This window comes from Hylobates moloch, unplaced genomic scaffold (genome assembly GCF_009828535.3).
Source record: "Hylobates moloch isolate HMO894 unplaced genomic scaffold, HMol_V3 SCAFFOLD_16, whole genome shotgun sequence".
Lineage (NCBI taxonomy): Eukaryota > Metazoa > Chordata > Mammalia > Primates > Hylobatidae > Hylobates > Hylobates moloch.
The window spans coordinates 4,704,809-4,722,046 of NW_026652291.1; the positions used below are offsets into that span (position 1 = coordinate 4,704,809).

A 17,238-nucleotide genomic window follows, 5' to 3' on the forward strand; every position below is an offset into this window, starting at 1 on the left:
TGTGTGGGAAAAGAGTCTCTGTGTGACATATAGGGGGAAGGGACTTGGAGTAACACAAGAAAGGGGACTTGGTGACACGTGGGTGGGAAGAGAGTCTCTGTGTGACATATGGGGGAAGAGACTTGGATTAACACAAGAAAGGGGACTTGGTGTGACACGTGGGTGGGCAGAGAGTCTCTGTGTGACATATGGGGGCAGAGACTTGGAGTAACATAAGAAAGGGGACTCGGTGTGACACGCGGGTGGGGGAGGATCTCATGAGACACATGGCTGGGGAGAGATGCCCAGTGAGACACAAGGGTGAAGGGAGGGGCTCCGTGTGACAACAGTCAGAATGAGGCCATGCAACACATCAGTGGAGGAGGAGCTCAGTACGACACGGGGATGGGAGAGTGGCTCAGTGTTATACGTGCATGGGGTGAGGGGCTCCATTCGACAAATGGGCAGGGGGTTCTGTGTGCCTTGTGAGTAGAGGAGGAGCTTCATGTGACATATGAGCAGGAAAGAACTCGGTGTAACACATGGATAGGGACAGGGGCTCCAGGTGACACAAGAGTCAGGGAAGGGCTCTGAGTAACACATGTTGAAGAGAGACTCAGTGTGATGCATGGATGGAGAGAGGCACTCTGCATGACTTCTGAGTGTGGGGAGAGACTCCATGTGTGACACATGATTAGAAGAGGAACTTAGAGTGCAGCTGAATGGATGGGGCTCCTAGTGACACACAGGCAGAGGACAGGCTCAGAGTGACACCTAAGTGGTGGAAGGAGCTCCACCGTCCTGTGACACATTAGTGGGGCTTGCTGTGACTCCCTTAAGAAAGATAGGACGTTCAGTGTGATACAAGTAGATGAGAAATTATGTGTGTCACATGGGTGGAGGCTCCATGTGACATATGAGTGGCGGAGGTGTTGAAGATGACACAAGGATGGAGGAGGAGGGGCGCCATGGGACACCTGGGAAGGAGGAGGAGCCGAGGATGACACATGGAAGGAGAAATGGCTCCATGGAACACAAGGTGGAAGGAGGTGCTGAGTATGACACATAGTAAGAGGAGGGGCTCCATGGGACACTCTGGAGGAAGGAGGTGCTGAAAATGACACATGGGAAGAGGAGGGGCTCCATGGGACACACGGAAGGGAGAAGAAGCTGAGGATGACACATGGGAAGAGGTGGGGGCTCCATGGGACACACAGGAAAGAGGAGGAGCTGAGGATGACACATGGCAGGAGGAGGAGCTCCATGGGACACAAGGATGGAGAAGGCACTCCATATGACACATGAGATAAGAAGGGGGTTCCCTGGGGCACACAGGTGAAGGAGTGTCTGAGGATGACACATGGGGGGAGGAGGAGCCCCATGGGACGCTCACGAGGGAGGAGGAGCCTGAGGATGACACATAGGAGGAGGAGGAGCTCAGGATGAACCCCCCCGTGGAGGAAGAGAGCTCCCTGGGACACACGGGTGGATGAGGTGCTGAGGAGGAACCCTGGGGGAAAGAGGGTTCCATGGGACAAAGCGGAGAAAGGAGGTTCTCAGGATGACTCAAGGGAGGCAATAGGACCTCTCTGTGACACATGATGTAGGAGTGACTCAGCGTGACACATGAGGTTGGAGCTGTGTGACATGAGTGCAGCTGGAACTCAGTGGTACACAGAGATTTGGTGTGTCCCATGGATTGGGGACGGTTCAAGTGGTACATTGGGGAGGGACAAAAGGCTCCAAGTGACACTGAGTAGTCAGGGCTGGAAGTGACACACGGGGGTGTCTCATGTGACACATGACTCAAGGAGGAGCCTAGTGTGACACGTCTGTGTGGGGAGGGGTCAGAGTGATGGGGGAGGAGGCGCTCCTGGCCATGTATGTGTAAGAGGCTCCCCGTGAAACTTGAGGCTGGGACACTTTTCAGCCTTGTGAACATCTAACGAAGCAGGCCCTTCCCAGGCGAATGATGCGTGTCCTGAGCTGAAGGTGGAGACCCAGGAGGCCCCCTTATCTCGGTAGACCCAGAGGCATATCTACACGCCACCAATTCTCATTCTGAACGAAATAAAACATGCAGGTAAACAATCCTAAACGTTTTTCAGAAGTTCATCCAGAAAAGTAACATTTCCTTAGCAAACATGGGACATCTTTAAAGACCACAGAGGCCCCCGAATACTGAGTGTGCTCTAGTCCTTAAAGGGAGGTGACCCTGAGGACCTCAGAGTCCACTGTTTTGTCCCTGGGAGTCCACATCCCTTCACCCCAGGGCATCACAGGGTCTTCCTAGACACCAGAGGGCCCCAGATTCTGGCTTTCCAACACCTAAAAACTTCCAAAATAGATATTTCACAACAAACGCTTCACACACAAAAAAGAAAACATTAAAATCAACAGACAAAATAATTCCCATCTTCAGTCACCATCATTTTAGAGCAAAATGTACATCGTTAACAATCCAATGACACCCACCAACGCGGGCAGCACGGAGGCTGACCAGCAGACTAGGTGGCAGAGTTCAGGTGTCCAAAGGCTCCTGGGGCGCAGGAATCTTGTCAAGGACTGGGGAGTGAGGACCTTGGGAGCAATCTAGGGACCCCTGAACTCCGGTAGCCATTACTGAGATGACACATGGGGAATAGAGAGGGGACATGCAATCTCTCCCTCCAGGCTCCACACAGGAGGACCTCAGCTGAGCCCGCACCTCCACCCCCTGCCCACCACCCCAGCTGATCCCACCCCTCTGAAAACCAGCTCACCCCTCCTCTGCGCCCATGCCCACACCCAGGCCCCCACCCCCAGCCCTGGCCCAGGCTCTCCTGCCATCCACCGGCTGGCGTGCGTCTCCCCGAGGCGTGCACTCACAAGGGCAACGTCCATCTACACGATGCCTGGCACAGGGCCTGGCACACAGTAGACCTTCACCGAATGTGCAAACGAATGAATGAAAGCCTACCATGTACAAAGCCCTGGAGGCCAGAATGAGCCCCGAAGCGAGGATGATGGAGGTGAGGCGGGTGATGGAGGCTGGGATGGCCAGAGATGAGATGCTGTGCCCGGGATGACAGAGGCCAGATGGAGGTGATGGGAGCCATGATGATGGAGTCCATAGTAACAGACACGCATGAGATGGACCCCGCAAAGACGAGAGGGAGAGGAGGAAGCCAGGGCCCAAGAGCTGGGCCTGGAAACCTCTGAGGGTCAAGGTGGGACATGAAGCAGGAGCCTTTCCCGTCCAGACCAGCGTTCGGCTCGACGCCCCCTGCCACCCACCCCACGCACTGGCATTCACAGAAAATCGACCCTGTGTGATGCTCAGAGAACAATCAGTGAGCCCGAGAGCCCTGCCAGTGAGGAGTGGGGCGTGCCCTGGAACAGGGGGCAGCAGACGTTTCTGCTTGCAGACCCCAGGAAGGGATTTTGGAAAGCCACGAATCTCCCCCTCCCATAGCCCATTTTCAAATGGGCCATAAGAGTTAATAGGAAGTTTACAAGGTTGCAATGAGGTGGCCTCTGGCATATACTATAGCATGTAGATGTGACAAATGCTAGGTATGGAGCACTGGTCAAAACCTCAGAGGTGTGGAATCAGCTCATTTTGATTTGTCCACTCTGAACCTCGCTGGCAAACCCATCGGGCAAAACAGACTTTTTCAGAAAAAGCCTGATGCCACTTTGGGCACCCTTCAATTCAAATCAGTGCGTAAATACGCAGTGCAAAGGCAAACGTTTCCCCTCTGGATTCAGAACCTCAGGTAGATGCATCACCTGGATGCTGAGGAGGGTAGGGCACCGTGGGCACGACGAGAACTCACCTGGAGGCTGGGTGGAGGGTGCAGCATCCGGCCAGAGGGCATGGCGGGCACAGGCGTCGTCCGGGCCCAAGGCCCTGTCCAGAGCGTGATGCAGCAGCCGAGGCCTGGGAGGCCCCATCTGGTCCTGAGGTTCCCCAGCCAGCGCCACAGAGCAGCAGAAGCCCCATGCAGCGGCTGGGGGAGCTGAGGGGCTAGGCACAGGACCCAGCCTGCCCCTTGCTCAATCCATTGTCTTGGGAGCTGCCTTGGAAGCTGGAGACTAGGGGGTGGGGTAGGGGGATGGCCAGAACCCCAGACAAGGGGGTAGGGGTTAAGGGGTGGGCAATGGGGGTGCGTTCCACTCCAGGACACAGGAGGGAGAGCTGGTGAGAGGACGGGGTCTGCAGCTCATAGGGGCACAGTACCCCCACCCTTGGCCTCAGCTCAGGTCTCACTCCAGCTGCATTGCCAAGAAGAGGCAGTGGGGGAGATGGAGAAAGATGGAGAAGAGTAGGGGTTTGAGGGCCAAGACTCTCACTCTTCTCTCCACTGAGGCAGACCTGGCACACAGACGGACTGGTGGACAAAGCCACAGGGGGTATAGGCATGGGTGACTCCGGAAAGCAGGTCTGGGGGCAGGATGTGGATGTGGCATCGGCACCCAGGGTGCTTTAGGCTTAGGGACAGATCCACTCTGTCGCCCACTCCTAGTCGCTCTCCACCATCTGTCTCCCACGCATGCACATACACACAAGCACAGAGCTGCATACGCATGCACTCACAGGCACACGCACCCACACACGTGCACACCAGGCATGCTCACACACTCACAGGCTCACGAAGGCACACACAGGCTCATGGAGGCACACACACCCACACACATGCACACAGCTACCCCCTCCCAGGCCAGGGGCCCCTGTGCTCTGAGCCCTCCGATAACAGGAGCCCAGCACATACATTTGAGCCTAACCCAGAGCTAATGGGCACAGGAGCCCATTCACCCCACACTAGAGGGTTCACACCTAGGGCTGGGGACTGTGCAGGAGCAGGGGTGAATGGAGGACACTAGCCCCACTGCCAGGAGTCCCAAGTTGCAGAAACCCTCCAGAGGCAGCACTTCTGCAGGAGCCCCAGGCTGTGTGGAGGTTTTTGGCTAAGGCCTGGCCCTCACAGCCAATTCTAAACGAAGGGCAAGAGAGGCAAATCCCCACCTGGGTGACTAACCCCAGGTCCCAGGAGGTCAGGTCTGGAGTTCACAGGGTCTTTCCTCCTAGCATATGGCCCTGTGATTCTGGGGGAGGAGGGCCACCAGCCACAGCATCTCAGGAAGAGCCCCTCCTGGTCCCAGGAAGGGAATCCCAGTCCCCCTGTAGACACTCAAGAATCCCTGGGACAGCCTCTACCCGCTCTGAGCCCAGGGTCTGTACCTCTGACATGGGGGTACTAACCAGCACCCAGGCCACAGACAGGCATCTCCAATCACTCCTTCCACCATCAGCCAACACCAGGCAAACATATAAAGTGCTTTGTAAAGTGCAGGTATATAGGTAATGTTTCAGAACACCCTACCAGCGCCCACCCCAGCCCGCCCCCTTGCAAGCCCAGCCTCTGCTTGAAAAGCAGGGGCCCCGTGCATGCCCCCATGGAGTGCTGCCTGCACCCAACCCTGTGCATCTGCCTTGCTGCTCATCTACCCCACAACAGCATCACCCCAATGAGCCAGCCAGTGCGTGCTCTATAAAAGCCAGCTAAGCTGAACTAAGCTGACACCAAAAACCCACCCTCCCAGGGCAATTTGGGGTCCGAGGCACTCTGCCCAGAAGGCCCTGGCTGCTGATAGGCAGCTGTAGGTCTGTGGGCTGCCTGGGAAGCCACAGCTATCCCATGGGGCTCATCAATGTCTCCATGGGGTGGGGGCGGGGCTCCCCCTCCTTTGCTGATTAATCCAGTAACATCTGGATTGAATTTGGCAGGACTCTCTGGACCAGCTGGTCACTGTCCTGCACTCCCCTGCCCTGCCCATCCCATCCTTTCAACCCACCTCCACCCACCCAGGCCGTTCATGAGCCCGGCCTCTGCAGAGGGAATCATCTGCTGTAATTCGGACTGGCTTCATTGCCCTTGAGGGCCAGGTTGGATTTCCATTTCAGTCACACGAAATGCTGCATGGCATTGTTGGGTATGGAGGCGGGGTGGAGTCCGAAGTGTCTTCCGAGAAGTAGGGGTCACAATTAGAAGCACAACCTCCTGCTGGCTGGTGGGCACGTGAAAACAGCTCTGCATTGAAGAGGAGCTTGAGGAAAAGCTTTCAGAGCCCCTGCCTGCCCCTGTCCCACAGCAGCTACCGGTGAGGATGAGAGGGGAAAATTACAGTCATCTGAAAGAAAATTGCAGCCCAAGGCATCTCCATTCCCTGATTCCTCTACAAGCTGAGCTGGGAGTGTCAGGGAAACCGGGAGCCCAGTTCAGCCCCTCTTGGGAAGGAAGAAAGCCATGATTTTCCTCTCCCCTGGTAATTAATTACCCACTTCCCTGTGACAGATCCACTTTGCCAAGTGGCCACCACTCAGGAAGCTCACCATACCTCAGGGACAGTCACCCGGAGCCCACAGCCTGGCTCAGGCCATGGCCCATGGAAGCCAGGTGGCAACACAGAAGCCTGGAGAACATCCCTCTGACGGACAGAAGGACAAAGGGAGTGATGGAGAAACAGGCTCTGAGGGATGAGTCTGCGAAAAGCTGTGGCTGCCAGCAGGGGAGGGCCCACAGTCATCTCAAGGCTTGTCTTTGCCACGGGGCTCTGCCTGGCCATCTAGACCTTCTGTTCCGTCCTCATTTTCCCTAACGCAGCTCTACTTCTGAGTCTTGCTCCCTGAGGCCAACGACTTTATAGAGTAGGATTCACATTTTGTTTACAAGCCTCACAAGCTGGGCTCACCCATTTTGCATTTGGCTTCAGAATCTGTTGTGCAGACTTCTAGGAAATCAGCAATGAGTGATTCTAATTGCTTGTTCTTGGAAATTTCCTAAAATAACTTGGCCAAATGAGGGTGGGGAGCGGGGGGGGCAGTCCTCTAAGATGACATTTCTCCTTCATTCAATCCCAAGTCTCAAGTTCCAGTTACTCATCAAAGAAGTTCTTGTTTGCATAGTTCCAAGTTCTAATGAGTTTCTAGGAAATATCACCAGAATGATGTGGCATCATTAGGGCGTGTTTTTCAAGAATTCTTGTTAGCTGCTCCCTTTTGCTCCAGACTCCAGCTGAAAGAAGTAAGTCATCTTCCAGGATCCATTCTCATAGCTGTGTCTGAACGGCAAAACTGGTGAGATCAGATTCTCTCCCAATCTGGATATTGCAGAGCTCAAACATCCCAAATAGCATTCAGCACTCTCTCCTCCCCAAGTCTACATTTATCGTCACTTGGATTCTATCTACCTGTGATGCTCTTATGGCTTCTGAGCAAGTCAGTATTCCTGGCCTATTTCTTTGCTTGCCATCTCTCTCCAGCTTAATGGACAGTCTGGTGTCAATGGAGCTCCTGGGGGGCAAGTGGTAGAGTCAAGGTGCTCAGGGCAGGGCTGCAGCCCCAAATGCAGCTTCACCTGAGACAATAGCATCCATATCCCCACGTATTCGGGGGCCTCCTTTGCCGTTCATGCCGTCTTCACACCCATTGCGATAGCCTGGCCCTGTCCCAGTCCTAACCTAGATGAACTTCCGTTGCTAGAAGGAGGCAACCAGATCTGACTCGCCCCAAGGTTGCAGCTTTACACTGGGCTGGCAAGTGGGGGTTTAGCACCTTCCACTGGGAGAGGAGCTAAGCCGCAGAAACTAGCTTGGGTTACATTCCGGGGTCCAGCCAATTTGGCAGCCCTGTGGGTCAAGGCTGGTGTGTGGCCAGCCATGAGTCCAGCACAACTAAAAGGCATAAAACAGCACTTTGCTGCAGTGTTACACGCCCTCAGGCAGGCTTCATCGAAGGCACCCCATCTGCAATCCATGATTTCTGCTGCCATGTTCTTCCTAATACGCTTCCTCCCACAAGGAGTCCCCTCTCCACATCTCTCCTTCTGCAACTGGGACCCATCTTTATGCCAGTGTCACTATTGAGCAATGTTGCAGGCCACCCTTGCACAGAAGAGTGTTGTCTGCCCTCTCCAGTCTCAAGTCAAACTTGGCCACACCTATCCCTGCCCAGGGAAGCCCACAGGCTTGAGGTTTTCACACCAGTTCTGGACACCTGGGTTTCCTCAGAGGCTGGATCTGGGTTCCAGCTCTAGAACATCAAGGGGGTCCCTCCTTCTGGACATCTGGGCTCTGTCAGAGGTGGGAGCTGGGTCTTGGCTCCGGAACATAAAGGAAGTCCCCCTTTCTGAACATCTGAGCTTCATCAGAGGCTAGAGCTGGAGTGCTGGCTCTAGAATTTCAAGAAAGTCCTTCTTTCTGGACATCTGAGCTTCATTAGAGGCTAGAGCTAGAGTCCGGGTTCTAGAACATCAAGGAAACTCTTCTTTTTGGACATCTGAGCTTTGTCAGAGGTTGGAGCTGAGTCCCAGCCCTAGAACATCAAGGAAGTCCCTCTTTCTGCACATCTGAGCTTCATCAAAAACTAGAGCTAAAGTCCTAGCTTTGGAACATCAAAGAGGTCCCTCAGCTCTGGAACATCAAGGAGGCCCCTCTTTCTGGAAATCTGGGCTTTGTCAGATGTTGGAGCTGGGTCCCAGCCCTAGAACATCAAAGAGGTCCCTCTTTCTGGACATCTGCGCTTCTTTGAAAGCTAGAGCTGAAGTCCTGGCTTTAGAACATCAAGGAGGTCCCTCTTCCTGTACACTTGATCTTTATCAAATGACAGAGTTGGAATCTTGGCTTTGGAACATCAAAGAGGCACTTCTTTCTGGACACGAGCTTCGTTACATGCTACAGCTGGGTCTTGGCTCTAGAACATCAAGGACGTCCCTCATTCTGAACATCCGAGCTTTATTGGAGGCTGGAGCTGGAGTCCTGGCTCTAAAACATCAAGGTAGTCCCTCTTTCTGGACATCTGAGCTTCACTGGAGGCTGGAACTGGAGTCCTGGCTCTAGAATATCAAGGAGGTCTCTCTTTCTGGATCTCTGAGCTTCTTCAGATGCTGGATCTGGAGTCCTGGCTCTAGAACATCAAGAGGTCTCTCTTTCTGGCCATCTCAGCATCATCGGATGCTGGATCTGGAGTCCTGGCTCTAGAACATCAAGAGGTCTCTCTTTCTGGACATCTCAGCATCATCGGATGCTGGATCTGGAGTCCTGGCTCTAGAACATCAAGGAGGTCCCTCTTTCTGGATATCTGAGCATCAGATGCTGGATCTGGAGTCTTGGCTCTAGAACATCAAGGAAGTTCCTCTTTCTAGACATCTGAGCATCACCTGATGCTGGATCTGGAGTCCTGGCTCCAGAACATCAAGGAGGTCCCTCTTTCTGGACATCTGAGCTTCATCAGAGGCTGGAACTGAGTCTTAGCTCTGGGACATCAAAAGTCGGGTGGCTCGTTCTGAATGCCCAAGGTTCAACAGAGGCTGGAGCTGGGGTCTTGGCTCTGGAACATCCGTGGGTGGCTTGTTCTGGACACCTGAGCTTCATCAAAGGCTGACACTCTGCTCACCACACAGGATTCTCCTGGACTCTCAGCCTGGTCTTGGCTGAGCACAGACTGATTCATCTAGGTGGGGTGCACTCTGAAGGCCATCTCCTCCTCTTCTCACTGCTGACTCAACGCCATCCATGTCACCGTCTCCATCAGGGGCTGGGTCAGGTCTCCTTTGCCAAGTCATGGCCATGATCCCCAAGGCGGTTGTTTCCCTCAGCAAAGGGGCCATGCTCAGTCCTGTGCACTTATGGCTGGACTTGCCTGCAGTTCTCTTGAGGTACCTCCCTGTGAGGGAGAGGAGGAGAAGAAGCAGGAGGAGGAGAAAGAAGAAGAAGAAAAAGAGAGAGGAGGAGGGGGAGGAGGGAGAAACAAATGAAGGGAAGGAAAGAGGAGGACAAAAAGGAAGAAGAGGGAGAAAGAGGAGGAGGAGGGAGAAGGAAAGGAAAAGGGAAGGAGGAAAAGGAAGAGGAGAAGAAGGCAGGAAAGGAAGGGGAAGAGGGAGAAAGAGGAGGAGGGAGAAGGAAGAAGGAGGAAGAAGAAGAGGGAGGAAGAGGAGGAGGAAGAAGGAGGAGGAGGAGGAAGAAGAGAAGGTGGGAGGAAGAGGAGGAGGAAAAGGAGGGAGGAGGAGATGGAAGGAAAAGAGGAAGGAAGAGGAGGAAGAAGAAGAGAAGGAGGAGGAGAGGAAGCAGAAGAGGCAGGCGGTGGCGGTGGCAGTGGCGGCCATGGCTGTGATGGTGGTGGTAGTGATGGTGGCTGTGGCGGCCGTGGTAGCTGTGATGGCCGTGGTGGCTGCGGCAGCAAAAGCAGTCGGTCTCTCCTTCCCCATAGGGAGCATGTCCTTATCATCCGCTGCAGCAAAGCCAGGTGTGCAGACTCAGGATGCATCTTGACTCGGGTCTAGTGCCCTTCAGTCCCTTGCCCCTCAGTGCCCCCGCTCAGCCCAGCCACAAGCTGCTCACAGAAAGCCAGTCTGAGGGGTGCAAGGCTCACCTCCCCAGCTCAGCCAGCATTGCTGCCGCGGGCAGGGATGGGTCTGAGGCTCCACCTTCGCGGCCCTGCTCGGGAGTCTACCCGCAGAGCCTTGCTCAGGAGGCATTTTGAGGAATGGGTCTAGCCACAGCCTGGCTGGGTCACCTTGGCCATCACTCAACATCAGTTCGAGCATGATGACCACTCAGCCCAGCCCTGGGGAATGTGAGAAGAGGAGGAGGAAGACCGAGAGCCCCAGGGGAGCTTCCTCTCTGGGGCTCCAGGAACTCACGCAGTGAGCTCAACTCAGAACCCCTCTCCACCACCTCCTCCTCCTGTGCAGTCCCTTCTGGAAAGAAGCCTGGCATCCCACGATCAGTAGAAGGAGGGGACCAGGCAGATGTTAGTTCATCCAAGCACGTGTCAACCTCTGGACCTCCGAGAGCCACCCTCCCCTTTGAGAGCCCAGCGGGCAGGGTAGGGTGCTGGCAGCTGTGTGGGGTTCAAGCCGGCTCCCCGCCCTCCCACCCGTCACACTTCCCAGCGAGACAGGATGCCCAACACTCGCCCCTCCTTATATTAGTAGCACATCCATCACTGTTTTTGTTGAGACAGGTAACACATTTATTGAGAGCACAGTGGGGTGCGCCAAGCCCTGTGCTTTGGAACTGCACCACAGCGCCCCTCACAACAGCCCTGTGAGGTAGGTGAACGAGCCCACTTCCCACATGCAGACACTGAAGGCTCAACAGCTCCCTAGGCCTCAGGGTTCCTGAGGGGTGGGCAGGGGTCCAGCCCGCGGGTCTGAGTCTGACCCCAGGTCAGCGGCGTCCATCAGTCAGAGGGCGGGTCTCTACTCAAGGGGAGGCCCCGGGTCCAGAGTCTCTGGGTCCAGCCTGTCCCGTGGGAATAGGTGCAGGGCGTCCCCGTGGCTGTGGAGGCTGAGAGAGACACAGTTGCAGATGAAGGCCACCTGCTCCCAGCCTCGCTGGCCGACAAGAGTTCACAGACAGACAGGCAGGCCCCAGGAGGGAGGGAGAGGAGAGCGAGTCCGTGCTCAGGGGCTCCTAGCAGCATGGAGGGTGAGGGGAGCACCCAGCCACCAGCTCGGCCCGTCTACCTAGTGCCCCTCAACTTCTGGTGTACCCTGCCCTACCTTGGACTCTGCCCACTTGCAGGAACTTCTGGAAGCATCACTCTAGTCCTGACGCCCACCTACAGTTGGCAACCTCCGGTTTCTCTCATCTTGATAACCCAGAACCCAGGACTCTCGGCCTTTCTAAATGCTGTCCCCAGCTGTTCTGCCCAACCTGTCCAGCTCTCGTGTTTTTCTTAAAACTCGGGCTCTTCCTCCTCCTGAGGGCTCTAAACATTTCCCATCTGATCCTCTCCTGTCTGAACCTGCTGAGTGTATTTAAAAGCAAACCCTTCTCTGTGCCACTGTCTCCCCAGAGCGGGCTGGTGCATCCCCCCTTGCCCTCCACTCTGCCCAAGAGTCCCTGGGACCAGCGCAGACGGTTCCAGGGAGCACAGGGCCTCTGCAGCCAGCACTCAGCGGTCCGGAACCACCAGGAGAGCCGGGATGAGAGAGCCTGTGTGCCAGTCACAAAGCATTTATTTCACACAAACAATCTCATTGAATCCCACAATAACCGTGCCAGGCAGGTGTGACGCTTTCCAGGTTACAAACGGCAAACTCGCCCAGGCCACACAGTCAGAAGGGGTTGGGGGGGCCTTGAACCCAGATCTTGAGTCTCACGAGCCAGCCTACAGCATGCAGCGGGGATTCTCAGGGGTCACAGCCATCTCCCAAGCAGACACTGCCATGAATTACCCCGTTTCTAACGGGTGGGAAAATCGAGGCTCAGGGTGGTTCAAGTAACCTACCTGGTACCCATGTACCATTCTTTGGGGCTGAGACAGATAAAAGGAATCAAGCTCTGGGGTCTGAAGCCCCCGCCCCACCCCTCCACCCCTGGTTTTCTGGATGTCTAAGGCTGCATCCCAAACCCGGCAGGTGCCTCACAGGTCAATGCTGATTGTCACCAATGGTGGGGACAAAGACTTCTCAGGTAGAACAGCCTCCTCCCAAGGCAGGGGCTTCTGAAGCCTCCACCCTCAGGGAGGGAGGGCATGGGGGCGGAGGAGCAGGTCATCCCTCCATTTGGAAATTGCCAAATGTATTGTACATTCTCAAAATCACCTAGGCCACAACACCAACAAAGACATGTTGGTCCAGATGAAGTTTTATCCTAGATATAAATATTTCCAAAATACTGTGTTTCCACTGGGGGGAAACCCACCAGTGACTGCCTGTCCCTGGCAGGAAGGGCAGTGAGGCCCCAGAACAGGTAGAGACCCTTCCCCAGGTCAGCGTTTCCTCCGAAGAGTCTTTGCCAAGAAACACACCCTTTCCTTTTAAACAAATACGCGTACGCTAGCCAAACAGCCCACTCAGCTCTTTCCAGCCATTTAAACCCTGCCCTCCACAGGTGGCGAGCATCTATTATGTGCCTCCTAGTGCAGGAGGCAGGGTGTAAAGGGCCAGGGCAGTGCGGGCCTCAGAGCAGGGGTTCAAGGGCAGCTTCATGGAAATCTCCCTGAGCCTGTCTCCCCACCCACCCTCAGGAGACCAGGACCCAGCCCCGCCCACCTCCAAGGGATGCTAGGTGCCTGATAGAGCCCCCCAGCCTTAGGTCACACACAGGCCTGGCCTGAGGGGACCCCAAGGCCCACCCAGGAATCGACACCTAAACACAGACTCAGAATCTCCTGGGAGGGGCTCCCTACTGTGGAGCCCCTTGGGAGCAATAGGAGGGGCCCCCTCTGCTTCCAAGTTCTAAAGAACAGGGGATGGGCATGGGGCAGACACCACAGGCCACAATGCAAGGGCTCCTCAGCAAAGCCCAAGGGAGGGGAGAATCAGGGGACCCCTGGGTGCTTCTGAGGGCAGGCATGGCAGGGGCCAAGGTGTGGTGCCCAGACCTCACAGTAAAGCTCAGGCTGAGAAAGAAGAGGCGGGTGGAAGAGAGCCAGGGCGGCAACAGGCCCAGCAGCCTGCCCCCCAAGGCTGTGAAAGCTGGAGACAAACAGTGGGGGCAAGGGAGGCTTGCACGGGGTGGGGGCTGGGAGTGGGGAGTGGGGAGCAGAAGGAACACCCAGCTCAAACCCCCACCAGCTGGAATGTGGGGATGTGAGAGCCAAACACTGCACCCCCACAGTGCAAGAGACGAGGGCTGGAAAAGGAATACGGTGGTCTGGTGAAGAGACGCCTGCTCTGAAAGGACCCCTGCCTGGGATGTCTGGAGACCCCTGCCAGCGCAGCGGCACCTCCTGTAATGCAGCTGAGTCCCCAGGAGAGCACAGCCTCCTTCCTCATCCCTGCACTCCTCTGCCAGAGCACTCCTGGGTGCTTGGCAGGGGTGGGGACGCACCAGGCTGCATTTGCTGGGGGCTGGCAGGGGTGAGCCGGACCAGGTAGGAGGCCTTATTTGGTGGACTCGAAAATGCACAGGTTGTTTGTGCAAGACTGGGAAGTCCTGGCTCTGATACGAGCTGTCCTGATTCTCAGCAGGCTCATCTAGGAAATGGGCCCACACCCCAGTTAGAGAAGGGAACGTGTACAAGACCCCCGAGCTTGGTGCCAGGCCCAGGGAAGGCGGCAAAGCCTACCTTCTGCACCTTCTACCAGGGACAGAAAAGGGCCATGAGGAAATTCACAGCACAGGGTGGAAGGAGGGGTGCCACCCCAAGGATGCCACCCAGAACCCCTTCCTCATCCTCTCTCTAGGCCACCCCCCTCCTTCTCCCTAACAAACAAAACCAGGGGCATACATGAACGTTTACAGAAACCCCTCCAAGCAAACAGACCATCCCCTCATGGCACCAACGGGTACAGCAAACCCCAAAGCACAACGGCCCTGCCAGCTACAACCTGCTGGGGAGAAGCAGCAGCCCACGTTGGAATGGGGGGCAGGGCAACCTCTGAGGAAGGAAAAAGCCATCACTCATCAATCAAACAAATATTTACTCTGGGCCCACATTGCTAAGCACCTGCAGGCTGCTCTGCCAGTGGTTTGCACATGCCACTGACTGTGGGAAATGCAATCCCAGTGTAAGGTCAGGGCTGACTTTTTATTCACTTAGGACTAGTAAAGCCATCACTCATGCTTTCAAGACAAATCTCAACATATGCCCATTCCAGGGAAAGCCAGCATCTGCACAGCACTGTTGCAGCGCACCCACCCTCGGCCCTCACAACAGCCCTGTGAGGTAGGCTTTCTGGTGACCTATGGCTTAGAGAAAAGGAGATTGAGGGTCAAAGAGGCAAAGGGCTAATTAAGTGGTCCCTGGGTCTGCCAGATCCTAAGGCTAGGCTCTTTCTAACATAAAACACAGATTCGCATCAGACAGCTCAAGTTCTATCAACATGACGCCGAAACAAGGCTTCTGCTCTTCCAACGTGGCATACAAACGTCCGTAAGACACAATATGGCAGTTAACAGGTCCATGAAGAGCAAAATAATAATCTCTTAGTAAAGGTTATAAACATCAAGGCTTGTCATTGGTTACAATTTCATTAGCTATCCATCCATTCAACAGAAAAGAAAGGCAAGCACTGCCACTCACCAGGCACTGTGTTGGGCACCCAGCCTGCTGGCACTTGAGCCCAAACGTTGTCAGTTGGGGGAGGGGTGAGGGAGGGAACAATGCAGTATCTTTGATGGCTGGTGCCTAATATTTTGGGGAAAAGGACACCACCCAGAAGGGCCTTTTGAAGGCGGACACAAGTAGGTGCTGCCCACAGGCCAGGCACAGAGGCAGGAAGCACACAGCATTCAGAAAGCACAGCCAGGCGTTTCCAGCCTCTCAGAGGTGAGCGTGAACGTGTACCCCCGGGGGGTCCAGGGGCATTGTCCAAAGAGTCCCCCAAACCCCTAGCATGAAAGTTCCTGCCAAAATTCTTCCTGTCCCACCATATACACCCCAACGTTTAGAGATGAACGCCTTCCCACTCAGCTGCCTGAGTGAGGCTGTCTCCCCCTGGCACACCCCCGGGGACACGCACACCGCCCTTCCAGAATCACAGTTCAAAATCACGGTTACATTGCTCCTCACAACAGCCCTGCGAGGTAGGTGCCGCAGTCCTCCCCCGCAGGCAGACTCAACTCCAGCTCTCACAATGACTTTAAACCACACAAGTTTGTCCAGTTCCAGGGTCTTGGCTTTGCCTACTCTCCTTCCTCTCCAATGCAATGAATAACATTCAGAATTCCAGTCGAACCCCCAAGACCTATGCCTCACCCCCCACCCAGGCAGCAGGAACTCAGGGAGTTCTCACCTGGTCTGGGACCTGCAGGACAGCTCGGAGCTGCACCCAGAGTTTGCAAAATGCCACGTGCCTTGGACACCCAGGTTTGCCAATGGAGTGTTCTACACAGACCCCCGAACGGGAGGTGACTCTTACCACCCACATGAGCAATCATCTCCCCCAATTTTCTCTAAACAGAGCTGGGCATTAACTCCCCTTGAAAGGGGCAGGAATGGCTCCAAGATCACCTCCAGGAAAGGCCAGAGTGTTCTAATGACTTGAAAGCCTGCTCACGGCCAGAAGCAGCCACTCATCTTGGAACCCCCCAGCTCTCATTTTGGCCTCTCGAGGATATGGGCTGTGATTTCCGAGCACCCAGGGAACACAGTTGGCTGATTCCTAATCAACCTAGTTGTACAGGGGACAAAGTCAGAGGGGCAATCAAACTCGCAACACACCTCGAATCTACAAGCCCGAGCTGACTCAGGGATCTCGCCTTGTCACCGACACACAAGCACGGCCCCTTTACCAACGTGTCCATTGTTTTCTTTCAAAAGGCAATGAGGCAGCGGGTCCTTGGGAGGCAGCTCTAGTATAGCACTGGCTAATTTTTTTTAAATGTTTGTTGGCTGTGAGTGAATGAACGAAGGAATGAAGTGATGAATAGATGAGTTACAACCACTGCCATCCGGTGGAGGAAGCCGAAAGGCTGAACGCAAAGCTCATGGCAGGGACCATGCGCCAGGCAAGGTGAGACCTGGGGGGGACCTCTCCGCTCATGGTTGGGAGGGCTTGGCCCCAGGCTACTCTGCGACCCCGACCCTGGGTCATAGTCATGGTGTGTGACACATGGAAAGCACCATGGGGAAGAAGCTGTGGGTGACAGTGGCAGATGAGATCCAGCTGGGACGTGCTCAGAGCAGTAACCCCGGAGGAGGCAGCTACGAGAAAAGGTGTTTGCTTCATAACCACAGCCCATGGCGCTACACAGGCCACCCAAAATGAAAGGGTTTGCTTTCAGGAGAAGAAAAGGCCAAAAGAACAGGGTCAAGATAAGTAGGCTGAATGCATGGATGGATAGATGGAGCAATTCATGTTGAAAGTCATTGCCGGCCTCCCAAGCTTGGATACCAAGCTATACATGTGGGTGAGGGATTCTGACACAGGCAAAAACAGTGCTCAGTGCTATAGTAGAGGGATGGGTGGGCAGAAGCAGCTCTGCCGAGAGCGGAGGATGCTCTGGAAAGAAGGGCGAGCCCTCCTTGGGCGACGTGCCCTCCCTAAATGGCTGTGACTGACCTGTGAGCCTTGATGCTTTGGGCAGAACTGCCCTTTTTTCTGCTCCTTGGAAGGTAATTGCCCCAGGTGAAGAAAAATGAAAGGGGATTCTCCCATCAGTCTCGATCCAAAATGTTCCATTCGTCAGTTAAACCCCAAAGACCACCACTGAGGCCACATGTGCAGGCCAGGGCTGAGGACATTTGTTGACACATCACAGGACGCTGGGAACCCAATTCCCCTAAGAGGTGGGAAAATGGAAACCCCAGGGCCTGGCTTC

At 55.1% G+C, this 17,238-nt stretch overlaps 1 protein-coding gene and 1 pseudogene across 3 annotated transcripts in view; both read right to left on the reverse strand.

The window, feature by feature from the left end:
* Nucleotides 1-10,969: 10,969 nt before the first annotated feature.
* LOC131381494 (uncharacterized) lies at nucleotides 10,970-14,065 on the reverse strand (annotated as a pseudogene). The gene has a single exon (XR_009210267.1). The product of XR_009210267.1 is annotated as an uncharacterized LOC131381494 (transcript).
* Nucleotides 10,970-17,238, reverse strand: part of LOC116456180 (uncharacterized) — a 35,147-nt gene continuing 28,878 nt past the window's right edge. For both annotated transcript variants that reach the window (XM_032134833.2, XM_032134832.2), the window contains exon 5: nucleotides 10,970-11,310. In XM_032134833.2, coding sequence (XP_031990724.1) covers nucleotides 11,223-11,310 — 88 coding nt within the window. In that variant the 3' untranslated portion in view covers nucleotides 10,970-11,222. The remainder of the gene's footprint in view (nucleotides 11,311-17,238) is intronic.